The sequence below is a fragment of the Bison bison genome, unplaced genomic scaffold (genome assembly GCF_000754665.1).
Source record: "Bison bison bison isolate TAMUID 2011002044 unplaced genomic scaffold, Bison_UMD1.0 scf7180017864471, whole genome shotgun sequence".
In the NCBI taxonomy this organism is placed as follows: domain Eukaryota; kingdom Metazoa; phylum Chordata; class Mammalia; order Artiodactyla; family Bovidae; genus Bison; species Bison bison.
This window is the reverse complement of record NW_011495032.1, coordinates 19767321-19778189: the sequence shown is the minus strand read 5'-3', so window position 1 is coordinate 19778189 and position 10869 is coordinate 19767321. Positions and strand designations below refer to the sequence as shown.

General features: G+C 39.7%; 1 protein-coding gene across 5 annotated transcripts in view; it reads left to right on the top strand.

Moving 5' to 3' along the window:
• ANKRD44 (ankyrin repeat domain 44) overlaps window positions 1–10869 on the top strand; it is a 314767-nt gene that overhangs the window by 280034 nt on the left and 23864 nt on the right. For all 5 annotated transcript variants that reach the window (XM_010860893.1, XM_010860891.1, XM_010860892.1 and 2 more), the window contains one exon: window positions 8246–8447. In XM_010860893.1, coding sequence (XP_010859195.1) covers window positions 8246–8447 — 202 coding nt within the window. The remainder of the gene's footprint in view (window positions 1–8245; window positions 8448–10869) is intronic.

The window sequence follows — 10869 nt, the reverse complement described above, 5'->3', positions numbered from 1 at the left end:
GAAGGGGATGACAGAGGATGAGATGGTTGGATGGCATCACTGACTCAATGGACATGAGTTTGAGCAACTCTGGGAGTTGGTGATGGACAGGGAAGCCTGGTGTGCTGCAGTCCACAGGGTTGCAAAGAGCTGGAGATGACTGAGTGACTTAACAAAAAACAAAACAGGTTGCTCCAAAGGTTGACCCTAGAACCTCTGCTCAGCCATCTGCTGGGCCTGGGGAAGTTAGCCCAAGGCTGGGCATTCACAGAAGCTCTAGCTGCCCTAAGAGATGCCTATCAGAAAGGTTATCTCAGATAGAATTCTCATGTCCTTTGACAGTGTGGTTGATTGCATTTCTAAGCCTGCTGGTAATCTGAGAAGAGAGCTTCTCAGCTTCCAAAAATTTTATAATCTCTCATTCTTTTTCTTTTTTCTTTCAAAAACTATTGAGTGTTTGCTGGGTGCTAGGTGTTCTGCTAAGTGTTATGGGTTTCCAGTCATGTAAAGACAGGGTGATATGGTATCACTGGAGAGAGAGGGGCTTGGTTAGTTCTCCAGCTGGCAGGGGTCTAGTAAGCACCCCCTGGAAAGAGGGGGTCCCAGCCAGCAGTCTTCTCATTAGCATCTCACCTGGACATGGTTTTCCCATCTGTAAATTAAAAAGGAGTGAGTTAATTAACAATCCCCAAACCCTTGCCAACTTGTTAATTTGTTGTATGATCTTGGGCAAAAACTAACTTCTTGTGTCTCAGTTTCCCCACCCATTATATGGGGAGAACAGCAGTATCTCTGTCATAGGGCCGTAGTGGGGATGACATGAGTTAATACATGTAAAACAATTAGAACAGCACCTGGAGCTAATGTGGAATCAGCTGGGGCTTCATCTTTGCTCTTAGTAACATCAGTATCATTCTTTCCTTTAACATGTACTGACCGTGCATGTGCCAAGCACGGTTTCAGAAGCTGGAGAGAGAGCAGTAAACAAAATCCAACCACTGTTTTTGTAGGGTGTCCAGTCTAGGAAAGACAGTAGGCAAGTAAATGGACAACATAGCAGATGGCCAGAAGTGCGCGCTGCTCATGCTACAAACAGGAGCAGTGAGGTAGAGCACGTCAAGGTGGCAGACGGGGTGATGTTTCTCACAGCGCAGAATCTCTTGTTTGAACAGCAACTCGATAAGCTACCCATTTGGTCTCTGACCAAAGAGTGTTCTGGGCAGAAGTGCAAAGTCCCTGGAATGAGCATCTTGGCGTGTTCCCAGAACAGCAGGGCCACCGTGGCTGAAGCAGAGTGATGAGCGGAGGGTGGTAGAGATGAGGTACGCATACTGTCAGCAGGTCGGGGAGTGCGGCACGGAGGCAGGGTAGGGCCTCAGACTCCAGTGGGAACTTTGACTGTTTTTCTGACACAATATGAAACCATTTGGAGGGTTTTGAGGAGACAGATGATGTGATATGGCTTTTATCTTAAAAGGATCACTTTAGCTTCTATGTTGAGTTTAAATTGTCAGGGAACAAAGCAGAAATAAGACAACCATGATAATGATGACTTTGACAGGGTGATAGCAGTGGGTTAATTCTAAAACTGTTTTGCATTTTTTTCCTGTAAATGCTGACACTTTTTAAAGAAATTAGTATATGCTCCAAGAACCCCAGAAGTATGCCCATCACCCTCCCCAGGACCTTCTGTAGCAATTAACTTGATTAAAACTCTAGACATATTATTTCTTCCATGGATGAGTCTACAATGAAAAAGAACCAGATGCCCCCAAACCTTGACTGCCCCCAAGAAACCTGACCTGCCTTGAGTTACTATTTCCTGGCTGAATGATTCAAGTCTCCAGGGTTATCCGCCCAGTGAATTTCATAAGCATTTCATCCACTTGAAAAAAATTAAATTGAGAAACAAGGCTATGCAAATGAAAGGCTCCAGCTGTCGAGTTTTCCAGATGGACCGGTTGTTTCATGGATTCTGCTGAGATTCCAAATTCTTTCTCCTGCTGCCCTCAGTTCCAATCTAAAACATTTAAAGAAATTAATCATGTTTAAGAAATATTTAAGTTACTTAATGAGATATTTTAAAGTCTTTTGTAAAAAAATTTGAAATGTTTGCTACTTCTAGTGAAGGCTTAAACTGGGTTATCTATTGAAAGCCAAAATACTACTTGCTTTTTGAACCAACGTATTTGTTCTTTTGTGTGATTACTTCTTCCTTGAGTTATTTAAAAAATTATTTGTGGAACTAGCCACTGAACACCTGATTTAGGATGGGAATAGAAAGACAAGTACGAGCTTGGTTCATCATGTACTGCCGTAATGAGAAAGATCTTCTTTCCTTACTACCTGAATCTCTTTCAGAGAACTTGAAGTTTTATTGTGTTCTTTTTTATAGACTTTAAGAACCATATAACCACCTAAAGATAGAGTCATGCATGCATTTAGCCATAGAATAGAGTCCCATATTACATGGTAGTTTGTTTCTAGGGTTAAGCTCTAAAGTGTGAAGGTAAGTGAAAATTCTTGTATTATCAAGTTTACCTTTATTATTTCCCTTAAATTGCCCTGGATGTCTAATATACATAGTTTTATGTCTTCAACTCTGTATAGTAATGCTTTTGCATACTAAAATTCAAGAGATGTAGGCTTGATTAAATGAAGAGACAAGGGGAATTCTATACATAAATCTAGCCTTTCAGCCATCCTCTCTGAATTTTCAAGTGCCTGGTATAGAAGAAAGCATGGATTGGAATTCTGAAGCTTTCCTTCAGCAGGTTTCACTCTATTTCATTTTAATGTTGAGCCTGTTTATGCTGTGCTCCTGTGTTCAGTTGTGCCCAACTCTTTGCGACACCATGGACTATAGCCTGCCAGTCTCCTCTGTCCATGGAATTTGCCAAGAAAGAATACTGGAATGGCTTGCCATTTCCTATGCCAGGGGATCTTCCCAACCCAGGGATCGAACCCACATCTCCTGCAGCTCCTGAGTTGTAGGTAGATTCTTTACTCGCTAAGCCATCAGGGAAGCCCAAAAGTAAAGGCCATCAGATGACTTAGGTTCCGGCCCTGTTATAACATTAGCTGTGACCACCTTTAGACCACCTTGAGTCAGAAGACTAGAAAGTTTTGTACTTCAAAGTAAACTTCAAGTTGCTATGGTAAAGCAAGAACATTCTTTGTATTCACTGGCAATCCATGAACTGAATACGCAGAATCTTGTGAGACAGCAAATAAAATAAGCATGATCTAATGTGGAAATGAAATACACTTGGAAATATCTAAAGAATGAAATGGCAGTAGTAAATTTAACACATGCAAATGGACTTATTTTTTGTTGTGAGAATGAAAAGGAGAAACGTCAGGGGTCTTGTACGGGAGTTAAGTTCGTGCCCTGCGATGTAACTCTGCAGTCCTGAACAGTGCTGATCCCTCTACATGAGCTTCCTCCCCGCATACATTTCTTTTTGCTCTGAGTTTTCTCTTTATTAATCTAAATATGTTAGCCATCGTGCTTTGTAGATATGCATGCAGTTTATAAGTTGCCAATTCTACTTTCCTCAGTTCAGTTCAGTTCAGTCACTCAGTCATGTCTGACTCTTTGTTACCCCATAAATTGCAGCATGCCAGGCTTCCCTGTCCATCATCAACTCCTGGAGTCCACCCAAACCCATGTCCATTGAGTCGGTGATGCCATCCAGCCATCTCATCCTCTGTTGCCCCCTTCTCCTCCTGTCCCCAATCCCTCCCAGCATCAGAGTCTTTTCCAATGAGTCAACTCTTCACATGAGGTGGCCAAAGTATTGGAGTTTCAGCATCAGTCCTTCCAGTGAACACCCAGGACTGATATCCTTTAGGATTGACTGGTTGGATCTCCTCGCAGTCCAAGGGATTCTAAAGAGTCTTCTCCAACACCACAATTCAAAAGCATCAATTCTTTGGCACTCAGCTTTCTTCACAGTCCAACTCTCACATCCATACATGACCACTGGAAAAACCATAGCCTTGACTAGACGGACCTTTGTTGACAAAGTAATGTCTCTGCTTTTTAACTGGACTAAAGTCAAATAACAGAAAGTGTAAATGTTTACTATCTTTGTCATCATAGTAAGTGACACTGAAGAAAGGAGCATTTGCAAATAGCATCTGGAACCTGCTATTATCTATGTGGACTCATGTCCCTTTGATGTAAAGTCAGGATTTCTACATAAACTGAGCCAGTGACTACCATTACAATTTAAAATGAGAAGAGGTGTTACACAAATTCAAGTTCAAATAAGTGATAGGCTCAAGCCCAGGGTCAAGTGAGATAGACTGACTTATACTCTAATGTAGATGCTCCACCTTTACAGGAGGTTAGGTGCTCCCAAGCTGGCTTAAATTGATGGCATGAGTTGATGATGGCTGAAACTAGATGATGGATATTTGGGAATCCATGACACTATCCTCTTTTCTTTGTATAAGTTTGAAACTTCCTATAATAAAAAAGATAAATGTATACCTTATGGCCCTGTCACACGCTTTCTGTAGATGCTCACAAGAAGCCCACAGCTCAGGCTCTGTGGTGTGACTGAGAATTCCAGCTCCACCATAGAAGGCTGTGTGCCCATGAGAGGGTTGAGGAACATCTGTGCCTTCTGTGTCCTTGTTAGTAACAATGGGAATAACAGTAGCATCCAAGCCATGGGTTGTCCTAGCAAATAAGATGCTATATGTTCAATCCTGCCTGACACACAGCAAGTGCTCCATGAAATTAGCTGTTGCTTCTGAAGTTAGATTAGACTAAAGGCTTTCCATCTTAGGTTTCTATTTGTTACTCAGCTCTCTGACCCATTATATGTAGGCACAAAAATATTTTGAAAGTCAGTTAAATGGAATTACTGGGAAAGATCTTAAGACACTGCCTAGAAGCGTAGATACTAGTGGTCACAGATTCTGAGTTTCAAATCCTGACTTTGTCACTTCCTAAGTGATCTTGGATGAATTCATTATCATTGCTTGATTTGTGTTTTTGTCTATAAAAAGGATGTTTGCCAAGATTAGCACTCAACACAGTGCCCTCGATAAATAGTTGCTATTTTTAAAATATATTCTTATCACTAATACTAATAAATGATAATATAATTATATTCATTCATTTATTCCTCAACTTATTGTTGAGTGTCTACTCTGTGCTGTGCATGAGTCTAGGATACAGTAGTGAGCAATACACACAAAGTACCTCCAATCTTAGATAACAAATTAATAGATATGTAATAAGTTTCAAGTGATAATAAATCCTATAAAGATAAAATAAAGCAAGATAAGTGGGCTGGAGAGTGCCTTATGTTTTGAGGAACACGGTAGTGATCTATTTTAATTGGGCTCTGGGAAGCCTCTAGATAAGGAAATGTTTGAAGCAGAATTACCAAAAAAGCCATGTGGCTCTTAGAGGCGGAAGAACTCTCCAGGCAGGGCAAGCAGAAAGTACAGATGCAGTGGCTGAGAGGAGAACATACTTTCTTTAATCATAGGGAGTGGGGAGGGGAGGCTATTGTGGTTGGAACATAGTGAATGAGGGGCCATGCTGATGATCAAGGGTGAGGGAAGCCAAATCCTAAGGGTCTGAATGGTCATGGGAAGTTTTGGGTTGTGTTACCAATGAGTTTTCATCGAGGAGTGCTATGTCCAACTTGAGTTTTCAAAGATTTCATCTTGTGGCTGTTCAGTAATAGTTTGCTGGTGACTCAGATGATAAAGAATTTGCCTGCAATACAGGAGACCTGAGTTCGATCCCTGGGTTGGGAAGATCCCCTGGAGGAGGGCATGGCAATCCACTCCAGTATTCTCGCCTGGAGAATCCCCATGGACAGAGGAGCCTGGCAGGCTACAGTCCATGGAGTCGCGAAGAGTCGGACGCAACTGAGTGATACAACACAGCACACAGCAAGGATGGAAAGGGAGGCTTTTGCCATCATGGCAACAGAGGATGTGGTATAGTGAAGAACTGGATAGATTCTGGATATATTTTAAAAAAGGAGTAGAGATGATCATGGCTTGAAAGTAGAGATGATCATGTCATTGAGGGCTACTAGTACCCAACACCTGTGTGCAAATTGTAACAGATATGGATAGCTGTTTCCTGCCAGGTGCCTGACAACCTGATGACACCTGTGTTGATGAACAAAAAAATGTCCCTTTCTTTCAGCAGACACATCCCTGTACCAGGGCATAGCAAGGCAGTGGGGAGAGATGGGGAAGATATTTTTAGCACTCGCTTGCCCCAGTGTTCCAAAGCTCTTGTGCAGGGCCACAACCCTGGGCTTAAGAGGGAAGATGAAGATGACTCCAAAATCTGGGGCCTGAGCAACTAGGAGGGTAAAATTGCCGTTTACAGAGATGGAGCAAATTTTAGGAGGAAAATTAAGAACTCATTTTGGGACATGTTAAGCTTGAGGTGTATATTAGATATTCAATAGGCAATTGAATATACAAGTCTTAGAAAGTAACTGGGATATAAATTTGGGATTCATCAGCATATGAGTTATTACACTACACATATAATATATATGTTTAATATGTAATATAACCATAATCATTCATAAAAATAATATAAGAAAGTTTTATAAACAATTCCTTTTCGTACTCTTTAAATCTTGTGGGTCCTTTTAATCTAGTTTTTGTTATTGTTGTGGTTGATATGTACAGAGAAAAACATTCAAGTAGTTTTTAAAAAGATAAAATAAGTCCATTTGCTTATTACTTCACCTGTCATTTCTAGAGTAACCACTGTTAAGTTTCCTTTGTATCTTCTAAAATTTCCTATGAATACAGAAATATACATAGGTACAAGTATGTGTCTATCTGAGTATATTTGCTTTTCATACAACAAAATCATTGTATTTATTATTTGCAGCTTTGTTTTTTTAAAAAAATTTTTGATAGAGTTTGTCAAATCACCCTTCACAAATATCACACCAATCTATACTGCCACCAACAGAGTGTAGATTGATTTTTTCCACCATGTCTTAACTAATACTGGACATGCCCAAACTTAATCACTGCCATTTGGTAGTTAAAAAATAGTACCATAAAAATTTACATGTTTTTTTCATATGTTTATTGACCTTTTATTTTTATTTTTCTTTGAGCTGCCTTTTCATACCCTTTACACATTTTCCTAGTTTTTAAAAAGGCTTATGGAAGCTCTTTGTGTATTGAAGAAATCAGTCCTTAGTCTGCGCTAAGCATTTTTTCAAATAAATTGTGTCTAGGGTGATTGCTGCAGTGGAAAAATAGCATAGGAGACATGAGAGGCGACTTTGACTACTGAAGACACTGGGAACAGACTTTTCCTCTGTCTCCTCCTTTACTTCCCTCCACCAACCATCCCCCACCCCCACTGAATTCTTTTTTTTTTCTTTTATTTCAGTGTCCTTGACCTTGTATGTGCACTACAGTTTTTTAACCATATAGACTTAGTAAAAATTTCCTTTCAGACTTTTAGTTTTGTGTTTTAGTAGTATGAAGCCTCCTAACTTTAACACAGCGTAGGAGCTCACAATAGGACTGAACTTGGCCTTAATATATGGAATATACTTCCATAATTGTGTTTATGTTTTGATGATAATCAATGGAGAAAACAAGAGAAAAGGAAGCATCAACCATGTATTTTGCACTATGCAAAGGCTGTGAAGTTTTATTTCTTCTCATCCTCTCTGGAAGGCAACTTTTATTGCTCTTACTTTATAGATGAGGAAACAAACTCTAAGTGAAATTAAGAAACTCAGCCAGGATCACATGGTTGAAATTAAAATGTTGGACTGTAACAGAAGATCAGTATGCTTCTGTTGAATTACAAAGTCCACAGTGTTTTTAGTGATTTTTTTTTTCCTCCAGGTTTAACAGAAAAGCCGTCTGAAAAAATATTCGGATCTTACCAGTGTGTTTAGGACTGAGCTGACAGATAAAAGAATATATTAATTCACTTAGCTATTAACCTGTGTTAGATTATTGGATTAATAGATATAAGAATACATTGATACATTTAGTACCTTTGGAGTAAATTATTTGACAAAAGAGAAGGAGCATTAAAAGATTTATATGTACCTGTGAGGTCTGTGCATTGTAATTTTTCCATCTAGTTCTAGTTTCAGCTGTGTTTTAATAATTATGCCATGTGCTCTTTAAAGTAGTCTCCTTCCGTGACCCGGGAGGCTTAGCCCCTCAGATGGACTGTTGTGGGATTTAAGGTGAGCAAGCACTCGAGTTTGTGGTTTCTCCTTTGCAGGCGTACAATGGGCACCACCAGGCCTTGGAAGTCCTTCTGCAGTCGCTGGTAGACCTGGACATCAGGGATGAGAAAGGCCGCACTGCTCTGGATCTGGCTGCCTTTAAGGGACATACAGAATGTGTGGAAGCACTTATCAATCAGGGTGCATCCATCTTTGTGAAAGACAATGTAACCAAAAGAACCCCACTTCATGCCTCAGGTAGGTCTTGTCAGGAGTCTGGTTACATTAGTTTTGTGGCCCACTTATAAGTTTGAGTAAATGCATGGCGGCATCTTCCTTCATCCCAATTTTGAAAATATCCTCTTTCTATGTCAAATATGCCTGTGCTCTTCCAAAGTGCTTTTGGCTTTCTGTTCATTTAGAAATGATTAGTGTTCTACATCCAGAGAGGCTCTGACCTTCTTTAAAGGCTACTTTTTTTTTTTTAGAGCAGCTTTAGATTCATAGCAACATCAAAAAGGAAGGTATAGAGGTTTTCCACATACCCCTCGTCCATCACACGTGCATAGCCTCTCCCATTATCAACATCCCTCACCAGACTGGCATATTCATTACAATGGATGAACCGACACTGACACAACATGATCATCCAAAGTCCACGGCTTACATTAGGTTCCACTATCGGTGTTGTACATTCTGTGAATTTGAACAGATGTCTAATGACATGTATCTACCATTCTGGGCTTCCATAGGTTGCTCAGTGGTAAAGAATCCTCCCGCCAATACAGGAGATACAGGTTTGATCCCTGGGTTGGGGAGATCCCCTGGAAAAGGAAATGGCCACCACTCCAGTATTCTTGCCTGGAAAATCCCATGGACAGAGGAGCCTGGCAGGCTACAGTCCATGGGATTATAGAGTCGGATATGATTGAGTACACACACACACACACACGCATATCTATCATTCTGCCCTAAAAATCCTCTACGCTGCATCTGACCTTCTTAACTCAAAAGAGTGTTCAGTACCTTTGGCCAATGGCAATCACAAAACTTTCTGGAAAAAAAAGGGCAAAGTGTATTGTTATCGTCAGATAAATCACATAGAATAAAATCTCATAGCATTTTGAAGCATAAAATTAATGATACTTCACAGCTACTTCATGAAAGGAATTTTCAGATAGCAATCTGCTGAGTATGTTATTCTGCAGTCTAAATGTTACTTCTTCACTTTTGCTCTGATTCTTTAATTTTTTTAATTAAAATTTTTTTTCAAAAAATTTTAATTGGAGTATGGTTTCTTTACAGCACTGTGTTAGTTTCTGCTGTACTGCAACACAAATCAGCTATATGTATACATATGTGCCCTTCCTCTTGAGCCTCCCTCCCATCCCTCACCTCACCCCTCTCAGTCATCACAGAGCACCGAGCTGAGCTCCCTGTGCTGTAAGCAGCTTCCCACTAGCTAGCTATCTTACACATGTTAATGTATATTTGCAAACCCATGGACTGTAGCCCACCAGGTTCCTACATCTGTGGTATTCTCCAGGCAAGAATACTGGAGTGGGTTGCCATTTCCTTCTTCAGGGAATCTTCCCGACCCAGGGATCGAACCCAGGTCTCCCGCATTGCAGGCATACGCTTTAACCTCTGAGCCACCAGGGAAGCGTTCATGTATATATGTCAATGCTATTCTCTCAACTTGTCCCACCCTCTCAGCCCCCTCTGTGTCCACAAATGCATTCTTTATGTCTACATCTCTATTCCTGCCTACAGGTAGGTTCGTCAGTACCATTTTTCTAGATTTCATATATATGCGTTAATATGATATTTGTTTTACTCCTTATTTTTTCCTTTTTTGGCATTTATTTATTTTTAATTGGAACATAATTGCTTTACCAACACAATTTTGTTCTGACTCTTGATGCATCAGGTATAAAAATAGTCTCTTAAAAAGCTACATGTATTTTTCAGAAAGTAAGTAATTTGCCTCTTCTGTGATTTTTCTTTAATGCACATTAAATAAAACTGTGTCCAGATACTTCTAGACATATACACAGATGACAAGGTAATGTGGAAGAGTTTCTAGCTCAGCTAAGGCATAATTTTCTTTGAGTTCAGGAGTTCAGTGATAATAGCCTTTGATCAGGATAGCAGATATTATAAAGAGAAGTAAGTATTTTTCACTATGAAATAATGGATGTATTGAGGAAACAAAGGAATGAAAACAGTTTTCAAAAGATTTTGTGATTCTTGTACTTGGGAAAATTTTCTCAGAATGTTAGACTTTGTGTAAGTATTGCCATCCACATCTCTGAATGTTCAAACCACTGAGGAAAAATAATACAAAGATTGAAAAAACATGGTGTTGCTTAATTATCTGGAAGCAGTTGTTCCTAGAAAAAACTTTAGCCATGAGGTCAGCAGTGATTGGTATGGTTAAATTATAAATTCTTATTTCCCATTACATTTAGTCTTTTTGGTATTTGTAAGTATTATAAAATTTAATATTCTAGGCATTCTTAGTATTACCATATAGCTTACATTTAGTTCTCCTTTTAAAGTTGCCTATTATTAATGCCAGCATCCTGCTTTAGTTACCGAGTACTTCCTGACACTTACAAAGGACCCATTTTGGTTGTGGAAAATCGCCCTTGTGAACAGGTCAACAATGAAGAATAAT